The 17,289-nt window shown below is 40.8% G+C and overlaps 2 protein-coding genes across 2 annotated transcripts in view; both read right to left on the bottom strand.

Moving 5' to 3' along the window:
* Prkcsh (protein kinase C substrate 80K-H) overlaps window positions 1-17,289 on the bottom strand; it is a 283,668-nt gene that overhangs the window by 59,277 nt on the left and 207,102 nt on the right. The gene's annotated exons all lie outside the window — the stretch shown is intronic.
* LOC127231327 (zinc finger protein 809-like) lies at window positions 10,679-16,575 on the bottom strand. The gene is made up of 4 exons (XM_051196870.1): window positions 16,418-16,575; window positions 15,849-15,926; window positions 13,165-13,274; window positions 10,679-12,613 (listed from the first exon to the last, which is right to left on the bottom strand). Exons 1-4 carry the CDS (start codon window positions 16,554-16,556, stop codon window positions 11,741-11,743), a joined length of 1,200 nt encoding a protein of 399 aa, XP_051052827.1. The 5' UTR covers window positions 16,557-16,575; the 3' UTR covers window positions 10,679-11,740.

The raw sequence follows: 17,289 nt of genomic DNA, 5'->3' as shown, positions 1-17,289 counted from the left end.
ACAGAAGGAACATTACCAAATTCATTGTATGAGGCCACAGTTACTCTGATACCCAAACCACACAAATACTCAACAAAGAAAAAGAATTATAGACCAATAGCCTTTGTGAATATTGATGCAAAAATACTCAATAAAATACTCAAAAAACAATTCTAAGAACACATCAAAAAGATCTCAACTAGGCTTCATTACAGAGATGCAGAGATGGTTGAACATACTAAAATATGTCAATGTAATCTGACATATAAACAAACTGAATGAAAAAAAACAAATGATCACCCCATTAGATCCTGAAAAAAAAAAAAAAAAAAAAAAAAAAAAAAACCTTTGACAAAATCCAAAACCCCTTCACAATAGCTACAAATAATATAAAATATCTTGGGGTAATTCTAACAAAGTCAGTGAAAGACCTGTATGACAAGAACGTCAAATCTCTGAATAAAGAAATGAGAGAAGATATAAGATGGAAAGAGCTCATGGATCAGTAGGATTAACACAGTAAAAATGGCCATCTTACCAAATGCAATCTACAGATTCAGTGAAATACCCATCAAAATCCCAACACAATTATTTATAGACCTTGAAAGAATAATACTCAGCTTCATATGGAAAAAAAAAAAACTGAGTATTGATGGGAGATGTCATTCTGTATATGTTTCTCATACTGGTTAATAAATAAAGCACTGTTGGCCAATAGGAAAGGAAGATAGGAGGGACTAGGAGACAATGAGGAAGAGGAAGTAGTAAGGAGGAGTCAGGATGGAGAGCCTGGAGAGCAGAACCGCCATTCCTCTGCTCTCGGTAAGACCACGTGGAAATACATAGAAATGGGTTAATAATTAAGACAGAGCTAGCCGATAAGAAACAAGTAACCGGGCCAACAGCATTGTATCAAATACAGAGTCTCTGTGCATTATTTGGGGCTGGCAGCGTGGCGGCAGGACAAGACCAGGGAGCGGACGGAAAAATCGTACTCCTTACAGAGTATAGCTAAAACAGGATAATTATGTATCACTATCCCTGATTTCAAGCTCCACTACAGAGCTATAGTAATAAAATACTGCATGATATTGATATGAAAACAGACAAGTAGATCAATGGAATTGACTCTATACACCTATGGACAGTTGATGTTCAACAAAGCAGCCAAAAATATAGAGTGGAAAAAGAAAGCATCTTTAACAAATGGTGTTGGTCTAACTGGATGTCAGCATGTAGAAGAATGCAAATAGATCCATATCACTCGGCACAAAACTCAAGTCTCAGTGGATCAAAGACCTCAACTTAAATCCAGATACACTGAACCTGATAAAACATAAAGTAGGGAATAGCCTTAACTTGATAGAACAAAAAGGGAGGAATAGCCTTGAACACATTGGCACAGAAGACAACTTCCTGAACAGAACTCCAATAGCACAGACACTAAGACTGACAATAAATGGGACCTCATGAAGCTGCAAAGCTTCTGTAAGGCAAAGAATACTGTCAATAGGATAAAATGGCAGCCAACAGAATGTGAAAATATCTTTACCAACTCCACATCTGACAGAGGAATAACTTACAAAATATATAAAGAAATCAAGAAACTAGTATAAGAAACTAGACATCAACAACCAAATAATCCAATTTTTAAAATGGGGTACAGATCTAAACAGAATTATCAATTGAGGAATCTCAAGTGGTCGAGATACACTTAAAGAAATGTTCAACATCATTAGCCATCAGGGAAATGCAAATCAAAACAACTCTAAGATACCATCTTATACCTGCCAGAATGGCTAAGATCCAAAACACAAGTAACAGTTCCTGCTGGAAAGGCTGTAGAGCAAGGAGAACACTCCTCTATTGCTGGTGGGAGTGTGTATAGTTAGGGTTTCTATTGTTGTGAAGAGACACTGTGACCATGGCAACCCTCATAAAGAAAACATTTAATTGGGGTGGCTCATTTACAGTTTCAGAGGTTCAGTCCATTATCATCATGATGAGTAGTATGGCTGTGTGCAGGAAGACATGGTGATGGAGTAGTAGCTGAGAGCCTACATCTTGCAGGTAACAGGGGTTAATTGAGACACTGGGCAGTATTGTGAGTATAGGAAACATGAAAGCCATTCTACCTCCAGTAACACACTTCCTCTAACAAGGCCAAACCCACGCCAATACAGCCTCACCTTCTAATAGTGCCACTCCCTATGAGATTATGAGGGCCAATTACATTGAGACTATTACAGAGTACAAACTTGTACAGCCACTTTGAAAATCAATATGGCAGGTCCTCAGAAAACTGAGACTCCATCTACCCAGCTACACCACTCTGTGGCATCTACCTAAATGAAGCTCCATCATACCACGAAGCCACTTGCTTAACTATGTTCATAGCAGGTTTATTTGTAATACCCAGAACCTGGAAACAACCTAACTGTCTATCAACTGAAGAATGGATAATGAAATGTGGTACATTTACACAATGGAATATTACTCAACTGTTAAAAACAATAACAGCAGGAAAATGGATGGAACTAGAAAAAATAATCATCCAAGATCAAGCAGAACATGGTATGTACTCATTATAAGAGGATGTAAGCTATAAAGTAAAGGATAACCCATGCTACAATCCATAGACCCAGAGGGGATAAGTATTAAGGAGGACTCAAGATGGAATACATGGGTCTCCCTTGGAAGGAGAAATATAATAGATTTTGTGGGTGGACTGGGGATAAATGGGGATGGGAGCCTGAAGGACCAAGTTGGGGGCAGAGGGTGAGAGTACTGAAGAAATGACTAGAAAGGGGGAGCATTTCAGGGTGATATAGAAACCCAGTGCAAGGGAAATTCATAGATATCTAGAAGGATCACCCTAGCTAAGACCCCTAGCAACAGGGGATGTATAGCCCGAACAGCCATCTCCTGTGACAGGCAAGACTTCCAGCAGAGAGACTGGAACACAAACCCAGCCATGTAACCTTTGACCTATGGTCTGCCATGCTTAGAGGATGTGCTGGGGTAACAGAGGCACAGAGACTGTGGGAGTGGCCAGCCAATGACTGGTCTAGCCTAAGAACCATGCTAAGAGAGGAAGCCCATCCCTGACACTATCTAGAGTGCCAGGACCCAGAAGCTGGGTGGTTCAGAGACCTAGAATTGAACCAAACACAATTGACAAAAAAGTCAATGTAATATTTTGTTATACTCATAGATTAGTACCTAACCCACTTGTCATCAGAGAGGCTTCATCTGGAAATGGGTAGAAAAAGACACAGGGACCCACAACCAAACAGGCAGCCCAATGACAGACAGTCCCTGAAAGTCTGCAAGCTGTGATTTATGGGCGATCACACCACATGTTTTCACTTCCCTCAATGTTTGTTTGGCCCATCTTCACCAAATGTGCTTGATCACATATGAGCAGGAGGTACCTGGGCAGGAAATGTGTCTGGATGTACACTTTCCCTTGATTGAACCTGATGGAAATGCAATGAATTATGGGTTTCCTTCTTTTGGCCTTGCAAAACTTGATTCAGAGCCTTTTCCTGAACAACCTGGAATGGACCTGGCCAGAGCCTATCCACCTGGTCAATAATTTAATTACAACTTGTTTTGTATATTTTGGAGATCAGCCCTTTGTCGAATGTAGGATTGGTGAAAATCTTTTCCCAGTCTGTGGGCTGCTGTTTGGTTTTGTCGACTGTGTTCTTTGCCTTACAGAAGCTTCTAAGTTTGAAGAGGTCCCATTTATTAATTGTTGCTCTCAGTGTCTGTGCCCCTGGAGTTATGTTCAGGAAGCAGTCTCCTATACCAATTTGTTCAAGGGTACCTCCTACTTTCTCTTCTAAGAGGTTCAGTGTGGCTGGATTGATGTTGAGGTCTTTGATCCATTTGTACTTGAGTTTTGTGCATGGCAACAGACATGGGTCTATCTACAGTCTTCTACACATCCTCATCCAATTGTGCCAGCACCATTTGTTGAAGATGCTGTCCTTGCCCCATTGTATAATTTTAGCTGTTTTGTCAAAAATCAGGTGTCCATAGGTGTATGGGTTAATATCAGGATTTTCAATTGGATTCCATTGGTCTACCTATCTATTTTTGTGCCAATACCAGGCTGTTTTCAAAACTATCTCTCTGTAGTAGAGCTTAAAGTCAGGGATGGTGATGCTTCCAGAAGTTCTTTTATTGTACAGGGTTGTTTTGGCTATCCTGGGTCTTTTGTTTTTCCATATAAAGTTGATTATTATCCTTTCAAGGTCAGTGAAGAATTGTGGTGGGATTTTAATGGGGATTGCATTGAATCTGTAGATTGCTTTTGGCAAGATTGCCATTTTTACTATGTTAGAGCTGATCTCCAAAATATACAAAGAACTCAAGAAACTAGTCAACAAAACACCAAATAGCCCTATCAAAAAATGGGGTACAGAACTGAAGAAAGAATTCTCAATAGAGGAAATCAAAAAGGCTGAAAGACACTTAAGAAAGTGCTGAATATCCTTAGCTATCAGGGAAATGCAAATCAAAACAACTTTGAGATACCATCTTACTCCTGCCAGAATGGCTAAAATCAGAAACATCAATGACAACTTAGACTGGAGAGGATGTGAAAAAGGGGAACACTTCTCCACTGCTGGTAGGAGTGCAAACTTGTACAGCCATTTTGGAGGTCAGTATGGCGGTTCCTCAGGAAAATGGGAATCAGTCTACCACAGGACCTGGCAATCCCCCTCTTAGGCATATAACCAAATAATCGGCATCCATGCAACAAAGACATCTGCTCAGCTGTGTTCATAGTAACATTATTTGTAATAGCAAGAACCTGGAAGCAACCTAGATGCCCCTCAACTGAAGAATGGATAAAGACAATGTGGCACATCTACACAATGGAATACTACTCTGCAGAAAAAAAATAATGGAATCTTGAAATTCACAGGCAAGTGGATGGCACTTGAAGAAACCATCCTGAATGAGGTAACCCAGTCACAAAAAGAGGAACATGGTATGTACTCACTCATATATGGATTTTAGACCTAGAGCAAAGGATTACCAGCCTATAATTCACATTACCAGAGGAACTAGGATACAAGGTGTATTCTAAGAGATTCATATAAAGTCTCTCACAGAAGGGGGAAGGGACAAGTCCCCCCAGAGCACTGGGGAAGTGGGGGGCAGTGAATGGAGAGAGAAGTAGGAGAAAGAGAGGGCGAGGAGAGGAAAGCACATACGATTAGGGAGATTGAGTCAGGGTAGGAACAGAAGACAGGGGAGAGAGAGAGAGAGAGAGAGAGAGAGAGAGAGAGAGAGAGAGGAAAGAGAGAGAGAGAGAGAATAAAAGAGGGAGCCATTATTGGTTTGAAGAGAAAACTGAACCTAAAGAAAGGTCTAGAGACCTACAAGACTGCCTCCAACTAACAATTTGAGCATCTGTGGAAAGGCTCCCGGATAGTGAGATCAACAACTAACTTATCCATGGAGCCCTCATCTAATACCTGTTGTAAACAGGAGCAAACACCCATACATAAACACTGAGTCCAACTAGAATCCAGATGCAGAGGGAGAGGACAAGACCAGGTTGCAGAAACACATAGAGACAGCTGACCTGAAAAAGGAGGAGCTAATGGGCCACCAGACTGATAGCTGGGAATCCAGCATGGGACTGACTCAGGCCCCCCTGGCTGGGTCTCAGCTAGAAGGACTGAGCAGTCTAAGGGACCTCAGACAGTGGAACCAGGATGTATCCCGGTGCACAAAAGGACCTTGCAGACACATCCCCCATGGAGGGATACTCACTTAACCTAGAGACAGGAGAGAAGTCCTAGTCCCTACTTCAAATGACTTGACAGATCTACATGACCCCACCTGGATGGCATTGCCCTACATGTGGAATTGGGGTGGGGGGATGGGAGTGGAGGGTGGTCAGAGTGCATGTGAGGGGGCAGAGAGGGTAAGAGAGAGGGAGGGAGGGAGGGAAAGGGAACTGGGATCGACATGTAAAATAATAAATTAAATTTAAAAAATTAAATTTAAAAAAACTTGTTTTAAGTTTAGCTTTAAACTGTGGTAGTGGTCTCATTCTCAAACAATGGAATTAGCAGCCACCCCTGGGCAAGTGGTCCTGGGTGGTATAAGAAAGCAAGATGAGCAAGCCATGGTGTCTGCATTAGATACTGCCTCCAGGTTCCTGCCTCGATTTCCTATTCTGCCTTCCCAGGATGATGGACTTTATTCTGTGAGGTTAAATAAACCTTTTGCTCCTCAAGTTGCTTTTGGTCATCTTGTTTATCACAGGAAACCTAACCAGGACAATGTGTGCATTAAAGTTTCACAAAAATTTAAAACTTTAAATTTAAACAAAGGTTGAAAAGTCTAAATATAGAAGACTGCATATTCAGTATTGTTTTAGATTTATGTCCAAGACCAGTTACTAAAGTTCTGTCACCTATCTGTGGTGATGCCAAGCAGACAGCCCAGTAGAAGCAAATGAGGCCATGGGGAAACATCCTAGGAGAGACACTTGTTTGCCAGGTTCTCTTCCCTCTCTTTGCTTCCTGAGTACACAAGGTGAGCTGCACTGCACTTCTCTGTGCTTTGCCAAGAGGCTTTACCTCACCAAAGGATCAAAGTAAAACCCTGGCAACCACAAGCCAAAATAAATATTTCTCTACTGTAGTATATTTCCTTTGGGCATTTTGTCAGGCTAATGGAAAACCTACAGAATACTTTATGTCAACTGATTCTCAGCAAAGGTTGTTACAACATTCAGAAAGCAAGTTCATTTCATTCTGATTCAGTACAATGTGGTGGTGATCAGATACAGGTGCTAGGACAGAGGTGGCAATTCACACATTTCACAGAGGCACCAGCCTGCCATCAATGCTAACTCTTAGGAAGCAGGATAAAGACATTGGAACATGATGGAACAAATTGCTCTCATCTAACTAGACTCCTCTACTAAAGAGTGCCCTATGATTTCACCCCCCCCATTTCTGTGGGACATTGGCTGTCCTGATCTGTGAGCACCCCAAAACCAGTCCTGCAGCACCCGTGCGTGCTATATGCATCAAGGCAGAGTCCAACTTTTTCTTCATTATACCTAGGTTGACTTTAGAGACTGGGATTTGGGCTCCAGTGGTCTCTGATGTCAGTGTGGCTATGGGCTTCTGACCTCCCAGATTCCAGCGGTCCATGAAGGACCCAGAGTATACTACCAAGGTCACAGCGGTTACTTCAGATCTGTTACTCTAACCACAGACTGCAGATAGATAATACACAGATTGCAGCATGTCCATCATGTGTTATCCTACCCCAAACAGATTCACAGAATTCAAGGTAGAATCACAGTTTAGACTCCGTATGGTCACCTTCATGCTTAGTGTGCAGCCAGGAAGTGGCCATCTCAGCATCTCCATCAACACCACGTCCCACCAGTCTCCATAGCAGAGCTTTGTGCTTTGTGAACTTTTCCAAGAGTCCCAGAAAACAAAATATCTAAACAGGTTTAGAAGAGGAGATCAAAACTGAAAGACAGTCCAGATCCAACAGATGCATGAAACAAGACCAACAAAGAACATGACACAACCACTACCCACATCCCGTCCCTTACTCACTAACTCCCCTATAGGTAATCCCAACTACAGAGATAGCAGGAATGTCAGAGAAAGAATTCTGAGCTTAACTTTTTGAAAAAAAAATTAATGCTCATATAGGCCAGTGCTTCTCAACCTTGATGCTGTGACCCTTTACTACAGTTTCTCATGTCGTGGTGACCTCAACTATAAAATTAGTTTTGTTGTTACTTCATAACTGTAATTGTGCTACTGTTATGAAGTGCTATGTAAATATCTGTGTTTTCTGATCCTCTTTTTTGTTTTATTTTTGGGCCAGGCCAACAGATTGAGAACTATATAGGCCATTTCATTGAACAGATGCATGAATTTAAGAAATTTATCCAAGATAGTCTTCAAAGTGAGTGTAGTAGAAAACTTCCAAAACTTAGAGAAAAAATAGATATCAAAACACAAAAGAACTTTAAATAGACATGACCACAGAAGTCAGTATAATAGTAAAAAAATATCAAAAAATATCAAAGTAAATAAAAGAAGGGAATTATTGCTGGGCCCTAATGGCTCCCTCTGAGAAGTGAGAAGGCCTGATATCAATGGCACTTGACACTGGGAGTCAAGTGAAAGGAAAAACAGCAGACTCATTTATTTAGCAATGGGAGAACCTCATATACCCTCCCATCACCCAGGCATTCCATCCGCTGATGTGGTGTGGTCACCCCTCATTGGCTAGGCACAATCAGGACCTCCAACAGTGCCAGACTCCAGATCCACCTCTCAGCCTGCTAGGCCTTAGCTTCCCACGGGGGGGGGGGGGGGGAGAACTTTCTGAATGGAACACAAATAGCACAAATAGTACAGGAACCAGCCCCAAGTATCGACAAATGGGACTACATGAAATAAACCTCTTCTGCACAGCAAAGGAAACTATCAGCAGAGCACACGCCCACACAATGGAGAAATCCTTTACCAGCTGTACTTCAGATAGGGAGCTGATGTCCAGAACTGTAGAAATTAAACACCAAGGAAATAAAAAACCAAACAAGAAATGGATCAAATAGGCAGTTTTCAAAAGGGAAACACAAATAGTTATTTTTTTAAAGTTTTTTAAAAGTGTTTTTTAAAGTGTTCAATTATCTCTAGCCATGAGGGGAATTCAAACTAAAACTACTTTGAGAAACCACTTCATCCCAGTCTGAATCTACCAACAAATGTTAGAGAGGATGTGGAGAGGAACCCTTGCTCACTGGTGGCAGAGGTGCAAATTAGAACAGCTGCAGTTAGTTACATATTCCCCAGTTCCAAAGCTCAGACAAGGTGCTAAGTGACTGAATGATGTTGGGGTTTTGTTTTTCTTATTTTTAATTGTGTCCATGCATGTGGGTTTGTGTACATGAGGGTAGTGCCCAAAGAGGCCAGAGGTGGCATCAAATTACTGCAGTTGAAGTTTGAGGCAGTAGAAAGCCACCCGATGTGTGTAAAATAGATTCTGACTGTGGATTCCTCTCCCCCACTCTTCCCAGACCCTCTCCACCTCCCAACATAACTCCATAACTTCTTTTTTCTCTTTAAAAAAAAAAAAAATCGGGAAACTTAAAAAAAGCAAACAAAAATGGGGGTGGGGGTGCTCCACAAAAAAAATCACAAGAAACACAGCTGGACACACACAGACACATAAACCATACCCCTAACAATGCAACATCAGAAACCATAATATATAAGCAAAATCCTGTAAGAGTAAAAAAATGCCTAAAGCAATATGAGACAAAAAAATAAATCTACAAAATCACCATTGAGCAACTTTTTGTGGTGGCATCTACTGCTGGGCATGGGACCCACGTGTGTGCTTTGTTTACCCAGTGAGACTCCACTTAAGAAAACAGATTATTTTTTTCTTGCAAGCACTTGTGTCTTGCAGCGTTTCTTGGCTAGAGACAGGAGCTCATGTCCATTTGCCCCTCTCAGCACTAGGACCCTGACGGGTCTGGAAGTGTGCGGATACTATGCGCACTTCCAGAGAATCTGAGTTTGTATGTTCAGCAGCCCCCCTGTCTTGAAGACACTGCCTCATTTAGGCTTTCTATTGCTGTGAAGAAACATCACAACCACACCAAATCTTATAAAGGAAATATTTAATTGGGGCCACCTTACAGTTCATAGGTTTAGTCCATCAGCATGCTGGAATATGGCAGCATGCAGGCAGACATGGTGCTGGAGAAGGAGCTGAGAGCTCTACATCTTGACCCTCAGGTGCACTAGTGAACTGAGACACTGGATGGGGTTTGAGCATATATGAGACCTCAGAGCCCACCTCCACAGTGACACACTTCCTCCAACAAGGCCATACATACTGCAACAAGGCCATGCTCTTGATAGTACCACTCCTTATAGGTCAAGCACTTAAACACATGAGTTTAGCGGTGTGGTAGGAGGAGTTCTAAGAGGAGGGATTGATGAAGGTAACACATTTAAGACTGAGTGTTACAAGGTCTCTTGCTTTCTATGCACTGGATGTGGGTCTGTTAATTCCCATCTACTACAAGAGGAAGCTTCTCTGATAATGGCTGAGCAAGACACCGATTTATGGGTATAGCAAAATGTCATTCAGAATCATATTACTGTCTTGTTCCTTTTGTAGAATGATAGTATTTGGTTTTCCCCTAGACCTCTGACCTATCTAGGCTCAGGTTCTTAGCCACCTGAACAGTGTCAGGCATAAGTTCCAGTTCATGGAGTGGGGCCTTGGTTACTCGAACAAGCTTTGTGCCACAGATGTACTGACAGTCAAAGAATATTTGGTATTTTGATAGCTATGCCTTACAAGTAGGAATTTCACTATATCACACATGCCCCAGGCAGTGTAATATTTGGACATCTGAACAGTTCATCACTGTGCACATTTGTGATAAGGTTGTCAGGAATAAAGCTCTTAGAACAACTGTGAATATTGATGAAATGATCAATAGAAGTGAGGTCTAAAAGTCAAGATAAATCCCCAATAACTCTGTGTAGAACCAGCTGACAAAACCAAATTAAGATTCAAACTGAAAGGTTTTTGCTGCCTACATACAGGTGACAAGAAAAATAAAAGGCAAGCAATTCATAAAGAATGGTTTTACAGAAAGAGTGTGATAAAGCATCAATTTATTGCAATTTTTCACATGGTTATTTTTTTTTCAAACAACAGATTTAAGAACACAACCCCTGATAGGCAAATAACCTGGAAAAACTTGTTAATATAAAAGAACAGGTAATACATGTGCTTGGTAGCACACCTCCCTGAGCCACTTCCAGCTGGTTAATCTGAAATGCTGATAATTTAGTGTTTTATTTTAGCATGAATCTGATGAACATGCTACTTCCCTACCTGTACTATGGTTTTAGTACTCACACAGCTTTTGTTTTTTAATTCATTTGAGTATGCTCTGGGACAACTTGCAGCTGGTTCTGTGCTCCTGTGCAGGTTCTAGGGATCAAACTTAAGTCATTGGACTTGGTGATAAATTCCTTTATACAACAAAGCCATTTCACCATCCTCCTGTTCTTTCAACATTTTTGTTTACACACGTATTTAAATGTGCACCTAAACTCACAGAAACCAGAAGGAGGTATTGAGTGCCCACCTCCATCATTCTCCATCTATTCCTCCAATAAAGGACCTCTTCCTGAACCTGGGGCTCATGCCTCAGCTAAGTCAGAAATAAGCAAGTTCAGATGATCCCCAGTCTCTACCATTGTCAGAGCTGGGGTGACAGGTATTTGCAGGGATGCCGACTTGTCAAGTAGGTACTAGGATCACTATAATTGTAAAGCAAGAGCTCTATCCAGGTGGTGGTGGTACACACCATTAGTCCCAGCAGAGGCAAGTGGATCTCTGTTGAGTTCAAGGGCCTTGGCACAGACAGAAAAATCCTGTCTTGTGAAACCAAAGAATAAAACAAAGCAAGAACTCTTAACCATTGAGCTCTCTAACATCATCTTTGTGGAGCCTTTGGTGGCAGATAAGTCACATGAGGAGCTCTGTCAATACAATGCCCCTGCTGTTTCTCATATGGTGTTCTCTATTGCTAAGGCTAGCCTTGAGCAACATTCTTCACAGTGGCTTCTCATTTGTGTGGGTCTTTGGTGTTGAATGAGGTCAGATTTGCACTGGAAAACTTTCTTATATTCTTTACATTCTGTAAGCATCTCAATTATGAATTTCCCTGATATAATACAGTAAGGTCTGGTTCTACACAGAACTCTTCCTTGAATTCCTCATATTCGTAGGGATCCTCAGCTGTCTGATTTCTCCAATGTCCCGTGAATTCTGACGCGTGGAGTGTTTTCCTGCGTTCTTCATTCACGAAGCTTCTTCCCGCATGTCTTTTCTGATGTGCTGTGAGTTGACACTTCCAGTGGAAAGATTTATTGCATTCTTTACATTCATAAAAATTCTCAGATGAATGAGTTATTCTATGTGCAGTGAGTTGTGACTTATGGGAAAAGGTTTTCCTGCATTCTGTACATTCATAAGGCTTCTCACCAGTATGAGTTTTCTGATGTATAGCGAGCTTTGACTTACGGGAAAAACCTTTCTTACATTCTTCACATTTATAAGGCTTTTCACCCAAATGAGTTTTTTTATGTCGAGTAAGGTCTGACTTGTAATGGAAAGCTTTATTGCACTCTGTACACTTGTGAGGCTTCTCACCTGTATGGGTTCTTTCGTGTGCATTGAGATGAGACTTCCGGAAGAAGGCTTTCCCACATCCTTTACATATGTAGGTTCTCTCTTGCCAGTGAGTTTTCTCGTGTGCAGTGAGGTCTGACTTCCAATGGTATGTTTTACTACATTCAGAACATTTAAAGCGCTTCTCTACATTATGAGTTCGTCTGCGATGCTTAATGAGGGTTGAGTTAGTACAGAAAGTTTTCCCACAGTCCTTGCATGCATAGAGTCTCCCACCTCTGTGCAATGTCTGACTCTGGCTTTGCTCTAACTTTTGGTGATATGTTTTTACATGTGCTCTACGATGACGGGATTTTGTCCCTTTGTAGACTTCCTGTTGAGTCTTTAGTTTTGCCTTGAAACAAAAGAATTTGGTAGATTCATTAGGGCTTCAGCACTTTTTCCTAGAATGAGCTGCCTAATGTTCCAAAGTATGATTTCTTAATGAACAATTTCTCATAATCTCTAAATACTTCTGTGTGCATGTTCCCTTTTACTGATCTACTTTCCTTGCAAACATTATCCACATATATGACAAATCAACACTTTGCTTCCACATAAGTCACACTGTAGACAAGGAAAGGATTTCAAGTATTTACAGAATTTACTACAAGTCTCTTTGATAGGAAATTCCTTTATGTATCAATAATATTGCCTTTGTTTCAAAGGCTACCCCTCTTTGAAAATACTAACACTATGAACTTTGCTGTTATGTAAACTTAAGATGCTGAGGAGTCTGGTAGCCTTTTTAGTTAGATGAAAATGATTTGGTTCTTCTGCAGCCTGAATCTAATCAGGCTCACTATAGAAAAGTAGTAATTCTTCCAGGGCTAAGTGGAAAGTTGTGTGCATACTAATGTTCATACTTGAAATATGGTTTGACCTAACATTAAATGTTTTACTTACTTCAATCATGTCTTCATCTGGTGTCTTTAGGTTAGTTATTTCAAGTTGCCCCAAATGTAGCTCAGGATTTTCCTTGCTGGTGTCAATCAGGGCACTCACTTTATAAACATCTACAATATTAAAAATGTCTCAGTTCAATATAATACATATTTTTATAGAATTCAAACATAAAAGTAAAGTCATGCCTTCATATGCATATTGTGCTAGTTGGTTTTGTCAACTTGACACAGCTAGAGTCATTCTGAAAGAGGGGACCTCAATTAAGAAAATGCCCAGACAAGACTTGCCTATGTTCAAGCCTATGGGTCATTTTCTGGACTGATGTGGAAAGGGGAGTGGTCAGTGCCATCACTGGGCTGGTGGTCCTAGGCCCTATAAGAAGGGAGACTGAGCAAGCCATAGGGAGCAAGCCAGTAAACAGCATCCTCCATGGTCTCTGCTTTCAGCTCCTGCTGGAGTGATGGGCTGTGCTGGGGAACTATAAGCTGAAAGAAATGTTTTCCTCCCTAAGTTGCTTTTGGTCATGGTATTTTAACATTGCAACAGAAAGCCCAACTAAGACATGTATAGTAAGTATACATATTTGTACATATTTTGTTCTATAATGAATATAACAAATTATGCTAACAGATACTAGGGTTCTAACTCAGGTCTCCTTTGCTTTGTTTTACTATCGAAATAATAGAATTAATTCATGCAATCAATTCTTTTAATATTAAAGGAGAAATCTCCCCTCACAGCTTTGTCTTTCAAATACATGAGCCCATGCTGTCTGGTCATTATAGTCTTTGCTAAGACACACATTATGCTAATATGTTTGACTTCTAAAAGTAGCTAAGCACATTCCTCTTTTGCCAGTTTCATGATTCTGTCTTTTGTACCTTTGGCAATTTAATTTTAAGGATCCTTAAAAAGGTCTTTTTGGATCATGTCTTTTTTTCCCCCCCTTTGGTATGGTCATGGTTTAAATTGCTCACACCTAGACATTGGTTAGTCTGCCTATATTCCTATGCCTCTAGTCCTTCATCTCTACTCTATGCCAGATTTACAGGTTGCATTTCTTTTTGTTTTCATTTTAATGTATTCATTCTCTGTGTGTGTGTGTGTGTGTTGCAAGTACATGCATGCCATGGGACATATGTGGAAGTCCAAGAACACCTTGAAGGAGTCTGCTCTCTTCTTGGGACCCAATGACAAGCTCAGGTGGGAGGCCTTGCGGAGTCTACTCACTGAGCCACCTCACTGGGCCAGGTTAGCTTTCTTAATCATAGCCAGAGGGTATGAAGTACTCTGGTAGTCATGATTGCTCTGTGTTTTCCCTCCATCTGATTGGAGTAATTCTCAACCTTATCTACAATCCCTGTTTTGCTTTTTTTTTTTTCTTTCTGCCACACTATATACTCTATGATGCTTTTCAGTAAATAGACTAGTTATGGTTGAGCATTTCCCTTCCAAGAGCTCAGGCTGTATTTTCTTCCCCAATAGCTCTCAATTTCCTACCAAAGATTCTGAATTTCTTGGAAAGATTTAAATTTATTCTTCATTTATCTATTTATTGGAAAACTGAAAAGGTCAGATCATTATTACATGTAGCAATGAATTTTGTGTATGGCATCTTTTCCAATTCCCTATCTTTGGAATGAATCATTAGAGGGTCAACACATGCTAGAAGATTTTCTTTGTATTTTGCCTGTTTTGCCATGACTGATGTTTTTGTACTGTGCAGCAATGGGGATCCGTTATCTTTCCATTTTATGTAAGGCATTTGTCATTGTTCTTCACCTGTAACCTTAACCTGCTATACCACTCAGGAGAAAGAAAACACAATATAGAAATGAAAAGTAGAGACAATTCATACAACACCAGTAACCATAGAAAGATTATGCAAAAATGTAGATCAGAGAAGGAAGCCTATTGAATGTTAAAAGGAGAATGAAAGCAGGAGATAATACAGTATAAGACCATTAAAATGTTTCTAGGCTACTGATTTCCAAATGTATCTATATTCTAAACATGATCACTATCGAGTCATTAATTTATATCCAACTACTAATTACACGCAAAAGTAGCCATCTCAAGTGAAAGGGAAATTAAATGAAAATACCCATAAACTGCAAACTCACTGTGTGCCTTTGCTAACATAAAAACTATTTTTCCTGGTAGACATTCTTCCTGGCTATTAGCTCATTACTCATTTCATACCTTCAATTCATTGTGTTCTATCTAACTGAAGCTCTTTCAGAAGAGATGTATCATGTGATCAGTATGGAGAACATGACAATTACAAAAATGTCTACTATCACTATAAATTAAAAAAAAATAAAGTCACAAAAGTCCAATAACAAAGCTATTGTATAAAACAAGTAAGACAACAGGACAAATAAGAAATTAGGTCAAGCATTTAACAGTGGAAGGAGCTAAGAAGATCTATACGGATATTTTGGCAAATCTCATATTTTCTGGCAAATTTTCAGCAACAAAATCAGAAGTAATACCACATCTTAAACTGGATGAGAAGAAAAAGAGGAGGAGGAAGAGGAAGGTTACAGCAATATGACCAGCTGCTTCAGGACTGCGTTTAGATGAAATGTGATTTAAAAAAAAAAAAAAAAAATCAACAGCTCAACATGACCAGTATCTGATGAGCTCCCTGCCTGCTGAACTCCTAGTATACATTTACTCACTTGAAGCTTCTGCTAGGCTCCATGGTCCACATCCATGTTCCAAATTGAAGATCAACTTAGGTTTGACTGTGCAGAGCTCTGTAAATTGGAAATAATAAGAAATGGTGCCAGAGTGTTGTGACAGTCTATGGATGAGAACCACAGTTCCACTTCTGAAACCATTGTTCATAAAGTGAATGAGAAACTTTGGTCTGAGAGGATCTATACCCTCATTTCTCATTCTTCACTACTAGAAGACCACCCGTTTGTGGCATCAAAACAGTAGTTTTGAGAAAGTTTATCAGGTTGGGAAGATGGTTCTGGGATAAGAGCAAATACTGCTCTTGGGAGACCCAACTTGAGTTCCCAGTATCCATACTTGACAGCTCACAACTGTACATCTCCAGCTCTGGGAGATCCCAATGCCCTCTGGTGTCCACGGGTACCCACACACATGTGGTGCTCACTCTCACAGACACATATACATAGCTACAAATAAATCTTTAATGTAAGTGATGATTTCTATACTTGTTAACCAAGGAAAAAGTATTTGCTCAGACTTAAGGGGTGAGGGGGGTGTTAACACTCACTCAGGAACACTAGGTTGCTATAATTCTCCAGCATCACGTCTCTGTAGAGGGTCTTCTGGGCAGCATCCAGCTCCTGCCACTCCTCCCAGGTGAAGTCCACAGCTATGTCCTCAAATGACACCAATCCCTGAAATGACATGCTTCTCTTCAGTTCAAGGAACACAAAATAGGGGCTTACTCCAATCTCTCTCTCTCTCTCTCTCTCTCTCTCTCTCTCTCTCTCTCTCTCTCTCTCTCTCTCTCTGATTCCAGACACGTAACGTCACCCCAAGGAAGGAATTTTAGGCACATAAAACTAGAATCCTACTGTTCAACTGTGTAGGATCTATACTAACCTACCTAGAGCACAGAACAAACTCCAGCTCTATGTACTAAATAAGGGGGGGAAATCCACTAGTTTCATCTCCCAGGATCAGGGGAGTAAAGGTCTCATTTCTCTCTAGAAGGGAATTTTGCTATCTGCTTTGCTGAGCTGTTATCTAACCTGCTCCAGAGAACTAATAAAGCGAGATGGACCTCTGGCCTGGATGAAAGCATGGAGCTTGTTGAGCCAGCTGCAGCTCACTGAAGGCTCCAGGCCCACCGGTTCCTATCAGAGGAGTCTGCCCAGAAAGGGGGTAGAAAGGTTTAAAGAGGCAGGTGTTATTGAATATTGCTATGAAGCCCAGTCAGGTCAAATTCCATCACGGATGAGAGGGGAGCCTGTAAATATCACTTCAGCCTTTGGCAACTGATGGCTGCTGGGGTAAGGAGAGCCCGCTTACCTCCACTGTGGCCCGATAGACTGCCCATGTTCTAGCGATGACCCTACAACCCCTGCACACACTAGCAGCACCAAGCAGAGTGAGGGCTTGTTTTTCTTTTTTAAGTTA

The sequence above is a fragment of the Phodopus roborovskii genome, unplaced genomic scaffold (genome assembly GCF_943737965.1).
Source record: "Phodopus roborovskii unplaced genomic scaffold, PHOROB, whole genome shotgun sequence".
Lineage (NCBI taxonomy): Eukaryota > Metazoa > Chordata > Mammalia > Rodentia > Cricetidae > Phodopus > Phodopus roborovskii.
This window is presented reverse-complemented; position numbering and strand designations above follow the sequence as displayed.

Excerpts from the sequence above, each read along its gene's own strand:
- LOC127231327 (XM_051196870.1), bottom strand. The coding sequence starts at position 16,556 with ATGTCATTTCAGGGATTGGTGTCATTTGAGGACATAGCTGTGGACTTC. Across the intron at positions 13,275-15,848 it reads GAGCCTAGCAGAAGCTTCAA|ATGTTTATAAAGTGAGTGCC; the intron begins GTGAGTAAATGT and ends TTAATATTGTAG. Across the intron at positions 12,614-13,164 it reads CAGATGAAGACATGATTGAA|GCAAAACTAAAGACTCAACA; the intron begins GTAAGTAAAACA and ends TTTTGTTTCAAG.